A 17,124-nucleotide genomic window follows, 5' to 3' on the forward strand; every position below is an offset into this window, starting at 1 on the left:
ACTATTTATTTTTAATAAAATATACTATTTTTAATTAAATATTAATTAAAATTAACTTTTCTTGTCCTAGTCGTATGCTGTGGACCGTGCTATGGACGATGTATGCTTATGAGTGTATTATTTGGGAATTTTGTTTTTAAATTGTTGCCTGAGTTGTAATAATCTATAGTTCATGTATCTATCTGTGTGCATATTTGTCCTATCTTTGTTATGTTTGATATTAGAGGTGTTCTATCTTTTAAAAATGATTTATTAAGCTTTGTAATTTTCTGCACTTTAAAAAATTAGACGTTTACTATAAGTTTTTTTTAACTTTATTGAGGTTATATTAAAGTTATTGAGGTTATAACATATACGATAAAATATTCTCATTTAAGAGTATACTTTGATGAGTTTTAAAAAATATGTGTACCACATTTTACGTGGCATGTAACAGTCTTATCAATCAAAATATAAAACATTTACTGCATCCTCAAAAGTTAGCTCTTTGCAATTAATCCCCTCTCCATCTCTGGTTCTAAACAGATCTACTTTCTGATACTCTAGATTAAATATCCCTTTTCTAGAATTTCATACAAATGGAATTAAATAATATGTACTTTTTTTTCTGGAGCCTTTTGTTCAACATAATGTTTTTGAGACTCATCACAGTTGTTGCATGTATGGGCAGTTTATTCCTTTTTATTGCTGGGCAGTATTACATTGTATAGATATACCACAATTTGTATATCTGTACTCATTTTGATTGACATGTAGGTTTTTTCCAGTTTGGGGGCCTTATGAAAAAAACTTCTATAAATTTATAAATATTGTGGACAAGTGCTTTTTCTTTTTCTTAAAAAAATTTTATTTGTTTATTTGACAGAGAGAGAGCAGGAGAGTACAAGCAGGGGGAGCAGCAGAGGGGAGGGAGTATCAGATCCCTGCTGAGCAGAGAGCCCGACGTGGGGCTCAGTCCCAGGACCCTGGGATTGTGACCTGAGCCAAAGGCAGTCGCTTAACCGACTGAGCCACCCAGGCACTCCAAGTGCTTTTATTTTTCATGGGCAAACAATTGGAAGTGATTTTTTAGGATCATAAAAGTACATATTTAACATTTTAAGAAACTACCAAACTGTTTTCCAAAATATTGTACCATTTTGTCACTTCCCTCAGCAATGAAGGAAGCTTCAAGTTGCTTTATATCTTCACCTATATTTGGTTTTGTCAGTCTTTTTAATTTTAGCCATCCTAGTGGGTGTGTAGTGATATTTTGGTTTAATTTATATTTTCCTGGTGACTAGTGACGTTGAGCATCATTTCTTGAGCTTATTGGCCATTATACCATCTTTGGTTAAGTGTCTTCAGTTCTTTTGACAATTCTTAAACATTGAGGTGTCGTGTTTTACCTATATGTATATATAAACACACACATTCCCCCCACGCCCCACAAATTCTGGACACAGGTGGTTTTCAGGTGTACATATTGCAAGTCTGCCTATTCATATTCTTAACAATGTCCTTTTAGGAGCAGACATGTTTCATTATGACAGTGTCCTATTTATCAGTTTTTGCTTTTATGCGTCACACTTCTTGTAATCTTGTCTGAGAATCCTTGCTTACTTCAAAATCATTAATATTTTCTCTCAATATTTCAGACACATAGCCTGCTCCCTGCCAGAAAATGAAGCCGAATCAAAGCAAGCAGAATGGAGAGAATGAGAAGGAGAAAAGATGGGTCTCTTTTACACTAGAGCTAGTTTGGCTCCCTTAAAATTAAATATGACCCTTCTAGGGTCTCTATTGAATGTCCATGATGTTCTTTAAGGTCTTTATACTCTGGCTAGCCAGAACTTCATTGTCTCCCAGAGGACTGTGACCTTTGGAATGGTTCAGCTTAGAGCTCTTTGTGGAATGTCACCCTCTGCATGCGTAGGTTTGTATCCAGCAAGCTACTCCTGGGGACCCCTCTGCAGATTCCTGAGCTCTGCCTCTGCACAGCTCCTTCCGTTGCAGCACTCTGATATAAATTCTAGTTGCTTTACCCTCCCTAAACTCCGGTCTTTCTCCCCAATTTGGTAACACCACCATGCTTCCCTTGAGTCCAACCTTCCTGCATGGCAGGAGACTATTCCAGGCAGAAAGCTATTAGATTATAGTGTTCAAATAATTTATTTCCTTTCTTTTAGAGATCCCAGTTCTGAGCCCTTTGTTGTCCAGTGTCTAAACTTTTATATAAACATTTTATCCAGTATTCTAGTTGTTTATAGAAGTAAGAGGAGTCTGGATATCTTTCATGACAGGAATTGTATTCTGTAAGGTTTAATTGTGGTAAAACATACATAACAATGACCATTTAAATAATTTTTAAGTGTACAGTTCAGTGGTATTAAGTACACTGACACTGGTGTACTATCCATCTACAGAGCTTTTCCGTCTTTCCAAACTGAAACTCTTTACCTATTAAACAGTAATTCTCCATTTTCCTCTCTGTCCCAGCCCCTGGCAACCACTATTCTACTTTATGTCTCTATTTGACAACTTTAGGTACCTCATGTAAGTGGAATCATACAGTACTTATATTTTTGTGACTGGTTTATTTCAGTTATTATAATGACTTAGAAGTTCTTCCATGTTGTAGCCTGTGTCACAATTTCCTTCTTTTTTAAGGCTGAATAATATTCCATTGTATGTATATACCAGATTTTGTTTATACATTCATCTGTTGGTGGATACTTGATTTGCCTCCTCCTTTTGGTTATTATGAATGATGCTGCTATGAACATGGGTATATAAATATGTTTGGGTTATTCTATTTTTAAATTTTTTAGGAACTACCATATCATTTTCCATCCCCATCAGCAATGGGCACGGTTCCAGTTTTTCCACATTCTTGCCAACAGTTGTTATTTTCTGTTTCTTGATAGTAGCCATACTTATGGTTTTGATTTGGTTTCTCTAATGATTAGTGATATTGAGCATCTTTTCATGTGCTTATTAGCCATTTGTATATCTTTATCTGTATGTCCATTCAAATCTTTTGCCAGTTTTTTAGTTGGTTGTCTATTTGTTGTTGTTGTTGTCATTGAATTATGGGAGATCTTTATGTATTCTGGATATAAATCTCTTATCAGATATATGATTGGTCAACATTTTCTCCCATTCCCTGTGTTGCGTTTTCACTCTGTTGATAATGTCCTTCAACTCACAAAAGTTTTTAATTTTAATGAAGTACAATTCATCTATTTTTCTTTTATTATCTGTGCTATTTTTGGTAATGTTCAAAAAGTCATTACCAGATCAAAAGTCATGAAATTTTCTCTTATGTTTTCTTCTAAGAGTCTTATGGTTTTAGTTCTATCATGTCCTTCTTTTTCTCTTGTAAGAATTTTAACTTAGAGTATTTTCTCTGATAGAAGTATAGACATCCCAATCTGTTCTTTCCCCACCCTGCAACTTTATTGAGGAATAATTGACAAATATAATTGTGTATATTTAAATTGTACAGTGTGATGATTTAAAACATATATACATTGTGGAATGATTGCCAAGATCAAGATAATTAATACATCCATCACCTCTCATAATTAACACTTTTTGTGTGTGTGATGAGAACGCTTAAGATTTATTCTCAGCAACTTTCAAGTATGCAATATTATATTATTACATAACCAAATATACAGTATCATGTTATTAACTATAGTCACCATGCCGCATGTTAGATCCTCAGAACTTACTCATCTTATTTTTTTTTAAGATTTTATTTATTTATTTGACAGAGAGAGAGACAGCAAGAGAGGGAACACAAGCAGGGGGAGTGGGAGAGGGAGAAGCAGGCTTCCTGCAGAACAGGGAGCCCGACGCGGGGCTTGATCCCTGGACCCTGGGATCATGACCTTTGCCGAAGGCAGACACTTAACAACTGAGCCACTCAGGTGCCCCAGAACTTATTCATCTTATAACTGGAAGTTTGCACCCTTTGCTCTGTATCTCCCCACCTATCCCTCCCAAACCTGTGGTAACCACCATTCTATTATCTATTTCTATGAAATTGGCTTTTTTTTTTTTTTTTAGATTCCACATATAAGTGATACTATATAGTATTTTTATTTGTTTTTCTCTGTCTGGCTTATTTTACTTAGCATAATGCCCTCTATGTTTATCCATTTGTTGCAAATGGCAGGATGTACTTTTTTTATGGCTGAATAATGTTCTATTATGTATATATACCACATTTCCTTTATCCATTCATTCACTGGACATTTAGGTTGTATCCCTGCCCTCTTTTGGTAACTTTCTGTTGAATGATATTCTGTTGAATATCTTTTTTTCCATCCTAACACTTTCAACCTATGAATGTCTTTAGATGTAAAGTGAGTCTCTTATAGATAACATATAGTTGGATGCTGTTTTTTTTATCCACTCTGTCAATCTATTTCTTTTTATTGGGGGGTTTAATCCATTTACATTTAAAGTTATTGCTGATAGGGAAGCACTTCCTTTTGCCATTTTGTTGTTTTTATATGTTTTATATGTCTTATAGCTTATTTTTTCTTTCATTTCCTCTGTCTTCTATTTGTGTTTAGTTGATTTTTTGTAGTGACACATTTTGATTCCCTTCCCATTTTCTTTTGTGTGTATTCTATAGATTATTTTCTTTGTGATTATCATAGGGATTACATGTAACATCCTAAAATTATGACAACCTTTCTTAAATTGATACTAACTTAACTTAAGAAAAATAGACCTCAATAAAAACTTAACTTTTACATAAATAGCTACTTCTTTACAGCTCTGCTTTCCTCATTTTCAGTTATTATGACACAAATTTTATCTTTATATTGCATAACATTAGCATAGATTTATAATTATACTTATGCATTTGTCTTTTAAATTCTGTAGAAAATAAAAAGTGGAATTACAAATCGAAATTACAAAAATATTGTTTTTTTATATTTGTTTATACATTCGCCTTTTCCAGAGCTCTTTATATTTTCATATGACTTTAAGTTACTGTCTAACATTTCATTTCAACTTGAAGGCTCCCATTAGCATTTCATGTAGAGCAAGTCTATGGTAATGAACTCCCTCAGCTTTTGTTTGTCTAAGGATGTCTTAATTTTGCTCTCATTTTTAAAGGACAGTTTTGCTGGTTATAGAATTCAAGGTTGAAAGTTTTTCTCTTTCATCACTTTAAATATATAAATATATCATCTCACTGCCTTCTGGCCTGCTCTGCTGAGAAATCTGACAATCTTATTGGGGATTCTGGTAAGTTTTTGATACCTAGAGCTTTATTTTTCTACTCCTAACATCTACCAGAATTGAGACAGTTCAATGTTTTTTAGGAGTTTTAACATATACTAGTTAACACTTTTTATCATTTTAAAACTTCTGTTTTTCTTTACCTGATATTAATATTACCAATGTAATCAATTATATGATGTCCCAATAAAGCTAAACAAAATGAAACAAAACAAAAACTCATTCCCTCAGTAGCATTTGACTTAAAGCAGTATACTCACACACTTGTGGGGTCAGGTGGGAATTGGTTAGGCAACCCTGCTCTTCCTGATTGGGTTCACTTGCATGGTTTGCTTTTGACTGGCTGTCAGTCTGTTGGGGTGACTAGTATAACCAGCAGCTTGGCTTTTTTGCTCCTCTCTCCCCTCTTCTATCAGGCCAGACCAAGGATATTTTCATGGTGATGGCAGAAGTATGAGAGGCCAGCCGCGCAACATGCAAGCCCATTTCAAGCCTCTGCTTGCATTATATCTACCAGGGTCCTATTTTCCATGGCAGGCTGTATGTTTGTGCCCATATCAAGAAGTGAGGCAAGTCACCCATTTATGATGGTAGAAGAATGACTCAAAATTACAAGGCAAATGGCATGGATTCAAGAAAGGGTGATGAATTGGAGCCACACTTAAAATCGAGTACACCAACCAGCTTTCCTTTTATTTTGTGTAGAATATACCTCCTATTTCTTTAAAATTTCCTGTGTGCTTCTTTTAAATAACATATAGCTAAGTGTCACTTAGAAGAATTATTTAAATTCTAGTTAGTTAACATACAGTGCAGTATTGGTTTCAGGAGTAATTTTAGTGATTAATCACTTACAACACCCAGTGCTAATTTTTTTAATGAAAGCTGAGATTCTTTGCTTTTTAAATGGGCAATTTTTATACAGTTACATAACTTTATATATCATATATATTTTTTCTCCAGTGTAATTGTATCCTTTTGTTTCATGTTTTCTACTTTCTATATTTATTTTTTCAATTTCTTATCTTTTGTATGTATGCACTATTTGCTATTTTTTTTTTAGTGTGTACAAAGTTATGTGTACTGTTTTATATAGTACAGTGGTTAACATTTAAGGTTTTCAGTATCTTTTTAAAGCCACACTTATCTATTTATTAAAATTTAAAAAGCTGACATCTTTTGAATCCTCCAGTTAAGGAATTTTTGTACCACACTTGCTTTCTCTATACTCCTTTTAACCTGTGTTCCCATCTTATTAGTATATTGACTTACACTAATATTTAAATATTCTTAGCAAACATTTGAATAAGAATGCCTTTTGATATTGCATGTATGTTTCACTCAGTTTTATAATATATACACTTATATTGGTGTCTTACCTATTTCCTTGCGAACTTTCTATCTGCTTATACTATGAGTTTCTGTGGATCTTGTCTTCAATAAATCTAGCATTTATTTAACAGCAATGATGTTAGGAACTGTACTATGTTATTTATGAGTGGTGTACTTTAGGGAGGATATAAAATCATTAGGCCACAAACTTTTTCACTTATAACTTTCATTCATCAAACTTTTATCTTGTCTAATGTATTGTTTTGGAAGACAAATCTGAAGTCATCATGACTTCATTCCTCTATTTTAACATGGATTTTCTGCCTTGATGTTTTTAGGATATTTTTCTCTTTCATCAAAACCCAAACTAGTTTCTAGGAAGCCTCTTGGTGAGTCTGATTAACTGATTTTCTCTGTATTGTGATGGTATGCAATTATTTCCTTAGTGATTGTAACTGCAACCCTCTCCCTCTCTAATTCCTTCCCACTCCGAGGGAGCAGTGATGATTTTTTAACTTGAATCATCATTTCCTGTCCCATATCTGTGTTTCCCTTCATAATTGAAATCTTCCTTCCTTCATTTCTTACTGCCAGGTTAGCATTCCATGTTTTAGCACATGCAATGTGAATTTTTATTTTGCAATTGCATTTTTTCTTTTCTTGAATTTTAGTATCTCATTATTCCACTTTTAATTTTATGCTATTTTTTTTTTTTTACCTCAACATATTTTCTCTTAGTGTCCTCCTATTTTTGAGACACGATTTTTCTTGTATTCTAATGAGAGTGCTATTGAATTTTCTGCAATTACTTCTACATCTGGCAATAGATAATAGATTGCTCTGTTGATTGTTTCAAGTGATTTCTGTCCCTTACTTTATCAGAGGGATCCTACTTTTTATTCCTCATTACTCATCCCAGGGCCAGGTAAAATCTACCTTGGCTTGGAGTGGACTGGCAGTTTAGATATATTGATTGCATTTGGCCTTCTCAGAGTTTCAGCTGATGGAAACAGTTCAGATTGTGGAAAGATGGATGTACACAATTCCCTATGCAATTTGTATAGTGTGATGTTGCACTGTGGTTTGATTTATTTCTCCTCTCCACTTCCTCATTCTCTAGTACTTAGGACAAATGAAGTTTGTTTCAAAGTTTTCACTTGTCTAAGTATCTCTCACCTGTTAACCTGGGAATTAATTGTGCTTCTCCTTCACTTGTTTCTCCTTCACTGCCTTCCTCCTTTATCTTCTGAATAATTGTGACAATATCACATATATATACTTTCCAAATTAAAAGGTAGATTGTAATTTGTGCATATTATTATGGATTTATCAAATATACATTATATGTCTGTGGTTTTAAATATGTGTATACAAAACATTTATATTTATTAAATATATTTGTAGTTTACTTAATCATGTCATTGTTTCTAGGCATTTAAATCACTTCTATTTCTCCAGTACTAAAATAATATATATTAGTTCATTTTTATGTTTAAATGACTATTTTCTTGGGATAAATTCTTAGAAGTAGAATTACTGGCATGAACTATATTAACAATTTTGTGAATTTTTGATATAAATTGACATATCATTTCCCCAAATCTTTTAAGAAGTTAAACTTCCAGAAATAATACAAGCATATGCTCATAAAAAATTAGGATCATATGCTTATTTTGAAAGAAATTACAATTTTGAGACTCTATGAAAAAGAAAATTAAAAAGCAGCCTTTGTTTCATTGCCTAGGTATGACTATTGCTATTGATTTGGCTTAGTTATTTCATTCTGCCCTACTCCTTTCTAGGATAGATGGATGGATAGATAGGTAGATAGATAGGCAGACACATAGGATGCGCACATCAATGAAAATACTATCTGGTTATCACCAGGTGTTTTAAGTTTTTGTGCAATTATGCATAACCCAGTTATTAATGTCTTTACATTTAATACAAATTATTTATTTCATTAATATAAATCCTAGGAAGAAAATAAGGAAGAACACATATTTTAGGATTCTGTATGTGTACCATCTAATTTCAATTTTTTTTTTTAAAGATTTTATTTATTTATTTGACAGAGAGAGCGAGAGAGCACAAGCAGGGGGAGCAGGAGAAGGAGAGGGAGAAGAAGGCTCCCTGCTGAGCAGGGAGCCTGATGAGGGGCTCAATCCCAGGACCCTGGGATCATGACCTGAGCTGAAGGCAGACGCTTAACCATCTGAGCCACCCAGTCACCCCTATAATTTCAATTTCAAAAGGATGTTGTATCAACTTATGCTCTCAGCATCCATGTATATGAATATTTGTTAAATATACCTTCAGAAGTATTAAGTATTAAAATGATTTTTTTTGTTTAATTTGATAGGAAGAAAATGATACCTTTTGTTTTTTGTTTTGTTTTTTTATTATTTATTTTGACAGAGAGAGACACAGCGAGAGAGGGAACACAAGCAGAGGGAGGGGGAGAGGGAGAAGCAGGCTTCCTGCCGAGCAGGGAGCCCGATGCGGGGCTCGATCCTAGGACCCTGGGATCATGACCTGAGCCGAAGGCAGACGCTTAACAACTGAGCCACCCAGGCGCCCCGATACCTTTTGTTTTGATTTGTATTTATTTGATCACTAGTTAGGTTAAATATATTTTCTTGAATGATTATTATCCATATATATTATTCTGCAGAATTTCTGTTAAAGCTCATAATCAATTTATTTACTTCTATTGGTGTGCATAATACTTTCTTCACTAACAATATATTTTTTAAAGATTGTATTTATTTGAGAGAGAAAAAAAGGGAGAGAGAGATAGAGAGAGCATGAGCATGAATGGGGGAGTGGGAGAGGAGCAGAGGGAGATGGAGAAGCAGACTCCCTGCCCAGCAGGGATCCTGATGTAAGGCTGGATCCCTGGACCCTGATATGATCTGAGCTGAAAGCAGATGCTTAACTGACTGAGCCACCTGGGCGTCCCTTTACTAACAATATTAATGATTTTAAGTGACACCATTGCTATTTTGTACAGATAAAAAATAATTTTTAACTTTTAACCAATCACATTTCTTTCTATATTTTATTTAAAAATTTTGGATGCTTCTTGTTCAAAGGGTCTTTTTACATAATCAACACATTAAACATTGTAGTTGCTCAGAGTATTATGTTGAAATACTGATGAAATAGGGGGGGCCTGGATGGCTCGGGCCTGGGTGGCTCAGATGGTTGGGCATCTGCGTTCAGCTCAGGTCGTGATCTCGGGGTCCTGGGATCGAGTCCCAGATCCGGCTCCTTGCTTGGTGGGGAGACTGCTTCTCCCTCTGCCTCCCACTCCCCCCACTTGTACTCTCTCTCTGGCAAATAAATAAATAAAATCTTTAAAAAAAAGAAATACTGATGAACTAAAACCTTCCCTCCAAGTTCAAATCTGTTCTTTGTAATAGCAATAGGAATTGTATCAAATACTATCCCAGTACTCAGCTTGACAGACTTTTTTTTTCTTATTTCAGAGAATAAAAGATCATGCCTTGAATTCTCTCATCTAAGTATAAAGGATTCTTTCAAAGATTTGTTTGTTCCCCAAATGGAGATTTCCTTGATGTTGTATACGAGGAAAAACCTCAACTGTGCTGAGCCACTGTTTGAGCAGCATAACTCACTTAATGTTAATTTCAGTATAAGCAAGAAAACAGTCTGGCTTATTCATGGATACAGACCAACGGGCTCCTCTCCCACATGGCTTCAGAACTTCCTAAGGATTTTGTTGAATCAAGAGGATATAAACATAATTGTAGTAGACTGGAACCGGGGTGCTACAACTTTTCTTTACAACAGAGCAGTTAAAAACACCAGAAAAGTTGCTGTGAGTTTGAGTGGGTACATTCGGAATCTTTTGGTAAGAATTTTATATATTATATATGTTTTACAATATACAGTGTTTTATGCAATACCACAAAGTGGTAGCAAGATAAATACTTTTTTTCCTATACACATTAAGAATTATTGCTTTGAGGGGCGCCTAGGTGCCTCAGTTGGTTGGGCGACTGCCTTTGGCTCAGGTTATGATCCTAGAGTCCCAGGATCCAGTCCACATCGGGCTCCCTGCTCAGCGGGGAGTCTGCTCCTCCCTCTGACCCTCCCCCCTCTCATGTGCTCTCTCTCTCTCAAATAAATAAATAAATATAATCTTTAAAAAAAAGAATTATTCTTTGATATGCTAACATATACAGCCATCTTTAACTTGTGTAAATGGATAAATTCCATACCTAGTTATGAACGGTCTTATTTTTTAAAAAAAATATCTTAAAGACTCAGTTATTATGTTTTGTCTTAAAATCTTTTAAGATTTTAATTTTTTTTTTTAACTCTACCTATACTGACTTGATGTTAGGGTAGTAATTCCATGTGGACCAAGGGGATAAACTATATAATCATTAGGTTCTTTAGACATCTTTCCTAAGGTATGGCTAATATATTTATAGTTAATCAAGTGTGAATTGGTAAAAGTGAGGGAAAAACATCTTGAAAAGTAGCATACTTCTGGCCAACTTTGGAGGCAAGTCTTCAGATTTTGTCCAGATTTAGGTGCAGGGTTGCAGTGTGTCAGGTAACATTCAGGCCAGTTTTAGGTCATCTGCAGTTTGAATGATCTACATTTACTATGTCAACCCATATGGAGATCAGTGTCTGTTCTGGAGAGAGATGTGGTGGTGATGAGCACTTGAGAGAAAGAAGGGTGATTTCTGATTTGGAACATTCTTGAGCTTGACATCTGCTTTGAGTTGTGTTGTGCTGAATTTCCAAGGCTCTCCTGAAATTGAGCAAGCTTACCAGATCCAAGAAGCAATTTACATGTAGTCATTAGGAGTCAGACTGGAAGAGTTCAAAGACCAAATCTATCTCTTATCTTCTGTGTGACTTTAAGCAATTGCTTAATCTCTCTGCCTCATTTACTTAGCTATATATTGGGGATAATGAAACTTTATAACAATATTTTATATAAGTATTAAATGAAATTAATTCTTAACCAGTACCTGGCATATAATAATCATTGAATATAATCAGGATCAGTATAATTATTACATCCCCAAATTTGGACAAAACCAAACCGTCTCTCTAGAGAGACAGTGGAAGTAATTCATCTGTTCTTATAGTCTATAAACTACATAATTGATTTTTGCTTACAGCAGTGGTCTTTTCTCTAATAACATGTACTTCAAAGTGTGGGAAATACGAATGTAAAATATAGAAATTTAGGAAAAGGCTTTATATTTAGGAAAAAGGATGAAAAGCTCAATAACACTAAAGTTGAGAGTGATGCTCCCTCGGGTTTCTGGGCATTGCTCTGAGGAATTTGAAGAAAATTAACACCCTGTGGCTGGAAAGCCTGGATTTAGTTTCTCATTGGCAGTAAATGTCCCACATCTTTCTACAAGCCTCTAAGATGTGTTCAGAATTTCAGCTTGGAAGATTGGATTCCATGACTCTCCAGCTTGTGATTCAGGAATCCATGATCACACTTCAAATCCATGAGTCTCATTTTAACATCTCTGAAATGAGCATCCTCATTTCACACTGTTTCAGTCTTCCTAGTGATTTTGACACAATCTGTTCAGAAAAAAACAAGGAGGCAGATTAGTATATATTTTGGAGTTAAACAGGTCTGGACTTGAAGTCCATCTTTTTCCCTTACAGTAATAATTATATGTGGCTTTGGGCAACTTTTTATCAAACCATGTTATTCAACATTTAATAAGTGCCAGGAATAGTTTGAAACAATAGGATAAAAATAAATATCTCATAGGACTAATGTGAATATTAAATGTGAGATTTACAAAACACTTATTCAAGGTAAGTACCCTATAATGTCTACTACTATTATTACAAAATTCTTTAACTAAATGTATTATTTTGCATATACTAGTTTAGATAACAGATAACAAAGGTTTTTAAAAATGTACTGGTATTACTAAAAATGTATAGAGAAAAATCAGATATCTTATGGAAAATGTTGAACAAAGATATTGTTGTTTTCAAATTATAAAATCCCATCCTCCATCTCCCAGAAATGTATTAAACTAGAAAAAAAAATAAATTCTAGAATATTGATGCACAGGGCATAATTTGCGATTTCTGAAATGAACATCGTAACATTGCATTTTCACTTGCAGAAGCATGGAGCATCTCTTGGTAATTTTCATTTCATAGGTATGAGCTTAGGGGCTCATATTAGTGGATTTGTTGGAAAGATATTTCAAGGTCAACTTGGAAGAATAACAGGTAAAATATTTTTGATAAAATGTGTTTTAGCATTCTTTAAGGCATCAGAAGTTGTTTTATTTAAAAGTTATCCGGCACAATAATTAAGCAGTAGAAATGATGCACATTTATTTTTTTTCTGTATTATAGTCAAATGCTAGTCTTTGTTTTAGTTAGATTCTAAAGTCTTGTTTCTTGTTTAGTTCTTAACAGAATTGAGATACTCCTATAAAAATGGGAGGAAGAAGATCAATTTCTGCAACCCCACGTGAATTTTAAGGACACATTATTGTTAACAATCCAGAGGAAAATATGACCCATTAAATATAAAACTTTTTTCATGTATTAACTAAATATATAACCATGTACTTAATTTTCACAAACTTTGACACATTTCAATTCTTTTAAGAATTTTATTTGAACACCAGAAGAGAGAATCAGGAGTTGATACCCAAGCTTGAAGGAGTCTAGATCCTGATACCCCTCATATTTTTTTTTTTTTAACAGAGTTCCTGCATCCAGAAAGCTTAGTAACCAAATAATGCTGACATAGATTTTCATGCTTCCACTTGGGAATGGTGGTGATTTTAGAATAGAAAGATCGTATCCCTCCCCAATCAATTCAGCTTTTTAACAACTATTGAGATCTGTGTCCATAGAATATTTATAATGATTTCAAGTGTTAATAAAAGTAATAGAGTGTTAAGTTAAGCAAAGGGGAGGGGAGAGGTGAATGAATTGCATAGATAGGATCTTTACAACCTTAAGTATACCTTACTTACTTATTCTGATCGGTTTTAATGTTATTCCCCATTATATAGATGTGAAAACAGGTTAGCTGAATGAATGTAGGGGGAGGGGGTCAAAAAGTTTTTAACAGCTAAGCCAGGATTTATACAAAACTTTCTAGCACCCAAAGCCCATTCTGTTTCAACCACCATAGTCATCCTACTTTATGTTAAGGTGTGTTTACTCACACATTAGTCCAGTTAGATTGAATCCACAGGCCAAACAATCATCAGGGTTTAAAAGTCCAGCAAATGTGGTAGTTCTACATCAGAATTATTTATGAGAAGAGAAGTTTCTGCCTCACTCAGTCAAGTGGGCTAAATAAACTAGGGATAGGAGAAGGGCTTGAGATGAGCAACATTATATTTTACTTTTTAAAATATACTTTTTGAGATGATTGTTATCTTCCATTGCATAGATGTTCTCAAGTTGTTGAATTTTACCTCCTTCCCACTCCCTTGCCTTTTTGATACATGCCAGTAGGTCATGAGACTAGAATTTCTATTTAAAATTTCAAATATGGGGTGCCTGGGTGGCTCAGTCGGTTAGGTGTCTGCTTTCGGCTCAGGTCATGATCCCAGGGTCCTGGGATCGAGCCCCATGTAGGGCTCCCTGCCCGGCGGGAAGCCTGCTTCTCCCTTTCCCTTTGCTGCTCCCCCTGCTTGTGCTGTCTCTCTCTGTGTCAAATAAATAAATATTTAAAAAAATAAATAAAATTTCAAATACACCAGAAATAATATCTATATTCCATGGAACTCTTAATTCATTTTTGTTTTCTTGTGTGTATATGGGAAACTTCTGTGAAAAATGAATGATAAGATAATAATATGTTTTATGCCAGAGCCCACATTGTATTTGGCACTTAAAAATCATTTTAGAACTGCAGATATATCTGGGATGTACTAGTAAGGCATGAGGTTCAAGACAGGACCAGGATATTATTCATTCCCCCCACCCCCCTCAGGGCAGTAGTAGTTATTTATTATTAACTATATAGCTACTATCGGTTTACCCCTAAGTACTTCTTAAATAAAAATGCTAAAAAAATAAAACCTACAGTATTTTGTTGAGGCATCTCTAAGTGTGCCTTAACACTAGATTGTTGATAAACTCTGACTATTGGTAAAAAGTATCATTCACATAACGAAGATACTTGCTATTCATCCAATTTCATTTATCTTAATATTAGTTTTTTTTACAAGTTTAAGCTAAAACTATATAGACATGCTTATAATTTAATAATAATGCAACCATATGATCTAATAAACACTGTAGTAGGAATTAATTAATCGATTGATAGTTTCTTTCTTGAATTTCAGGTCTTGACCCTGCTGGGCCAAAATTCTCTGGAAAATCATTTAATGACAGATTAGACTACACTGATGCCAAGTTTGTGGATGTCATCCATTCCGATACCAATGGTAACAATGTAGGATTTATTGCTTAATTATTTGAAAATGAAAAGATGTAGACATTGGGGAAGAGGAGAACATGAAAGGAGAAAGAGTAGTGGGTAAAGTGACGATGAGTCTGTAATCATAAAATGATTCTATTTCCCACAAGCGATATTTCTCAGAGTTCGTGATGTCCTGTGGTGTCAAATGGCCAGGTTTTGCCATCGGCTTACCTCCTTCAGGTTTCAAGGGCTGTCATATTATCCTAAAAAATGGAAACTTGATAAAAAAATATTTCATCTTGTTCATGCTATTGACAATTTTGATTGATCACAGTTTCTCCCATGCTTCCTTTTCCTGCCGTATTTAGGTTACCATTCTCTCTACTTTCTCACTGTGATGTGTATCAACTCGAACTGAACACAGCATTTCAGGCACAGATAGAGAATACCCTCCCCTGGAGGTAGGGACATAATTTCTCTATGGTTTTTAATTGTCTTCCTGAAAATGTCTAATGGGCTATTGGTAGTTTAGGCCAGAGTGCTTTGGACAGACACTCTCAAGGAAGAATTTAGATGACCCTGAGCCCCTTCCTCATTTGAAATTAATGATCCTACTATTTATTGAGCACTTCCTATACCTTGGGCAGTGTTTTAGATGCTTTCTGTGAATGAATTATGGCATTTTTCTAAGTCCCCATGAGATAAATAAAATAAATATCATCCCCCTTTTACTGATGGGGAAGCTAGGGTCATGGTCACAAGTGGCAGAGCCAGAATTTGAAGTCTTATGATTCCGGAGTCTGTGCGTCACCAGTTTGTTGCTCTGACCAGCTGATAATTTCCATGTGCTCTGGTTGTGGGCATGGGGAGGATATGGCGCTACCATGGAGAAAGGAGGAAGTGATGCTCAGGCTGTTTTGATTTCCCTATTTCCTCAGGTTTCTTTTCTCTTTGGTCCAGGTAATTTATTTGCTCCCATAGTCCTCTGAATTGTCCTTGTGGAGATTCATACCGATGCCTTTGTGAGAGATACAAATGCCATAAATGCCACAGAGGACAATTTTTCAGCTTCTATGGCTACATGCCAGGGGGCTGAGCCTCTGTGGGTATCGTTCTGCTCCTTCTTTGGAATCTAAGTTACCTGTGTATCACAGGGAGTTAGTGCCCAGAGGTTCATAGTTCGAATGTGATACCTCAACCTCTCAAGCCTTCCTTGTCTTTATCCCTTTATATTAACTTAGCTTTCCCCCCACACAGTGCACCTACTGCCCAATTGCTCTGCAGTTCTTTGTCTGAAATCCCAACTTCAGTTTTGCCTAGGGCCTTTGAATTAGCTCTTCATACTTTTTATTATTTTTGTTTGCATTTCTGGCTTTTCCTAATAAAAAACTTGTTTCTGTTATCTTCCACTCTCAACATCTTTTGATGACCTGGCCTATCAAATCTAACTTACCACTAGATGCCACATTGTTGGCACCTTTGATTGATCTTCTCACAACCATTGCAAATGAGGGACGCAGAATTTTGATGCTGCATATGCACCTGTCTCAAGGAATTTCTGAATGAGATACTTGGGGTCAACACATATCTGGCAGACTACCTTTTCCTTGAATACTTATCCGTGAGTGCATCTTCTACTTACCAGGAGTTTTTGTCCATATTTGGTTGTATATGTTAAAAAAGTTATGTGGCCTTCCAAAATTGTGAATTGGATAATTTGGACTAATATCCTTGCTGGGATATCAGTAAAAAATTACAGTCCAACATCCAGAAGATAGAAAAATTCCAGGGAAGTAAACTGGTAAGTTTGGAGTCACTTTTCTTACGGCAGGTTTCCTGATGCATAGAGTATGGGAAGTATTTTTGAAACCCTTACACGGGGCTTGTAAAATATCTCATTTTTACCTTCTTTCCATGTAGTGAAGGAATATAGAGTGCTTGGACTTTATATATCACCCTCCAATTTAATATATTCTTGGGGAGAAAAAATAGAACAAAGAGAGAAGGCACAATGAATTTCAGTAATTTACAACAGGCCCCTGGTAGGGGCGCCTGGGTGGGTTAGTCGTTAAGCATCTGCCTTCGGCTCAGGTCATGATCCCAGGGGCCTGGGATTGAGCCCG

At 35.1% G+C, this 17,124-nt stretch overlaps 1 protein-coding gene across 1 annotated transcript in view; it reads left to right on the forward strand.

Annotated features, from left to right (window-relative positions):
• The window catches only part of LIPI (lipase I), a 68,315-nt gene that overhangs the window by 18,188 nt on the left and 33,003 nt on the right, over positions 1 to 17,124 (forward strand). The window contains exons 2-4 of the mRNA XM_032406104.1: positions 10,068 to 10,453; positions 12,729 to 12,837; positions 14,925 to 15,026. Coding sequence (XP_032261995.1) covers positions 10,142 to 10,453; positions 12,729 to 12,837; positions 14,925 to 15,026 — 523 coding nt within the window. The 5' untranslated portion in view covers positions 10,068 to 10,141. The remainder of the gene's footprint in view (positions 1 to 10,067; positions 10,454 to 12,728; positions 12,838 to 14,924; positions 15,027 to 17,124) is intronic.

This window comes from Phoca vitulina, unplaced genomic scaffold (assembly GCF_004348235.1).
Source record: "Phoca vitulina isolate PV1807 unplaced genomic scaffold, GSC_HSeal_1.0 scaffold8, whole genome shotgun sequence".
NCBI classification, from domain to species: domain Eukaryota; kingdom Metazoa; phylum Chordata; class Mammalia; order Carnivora; family Phocidae; genus Phoca; species Phoca vitulina.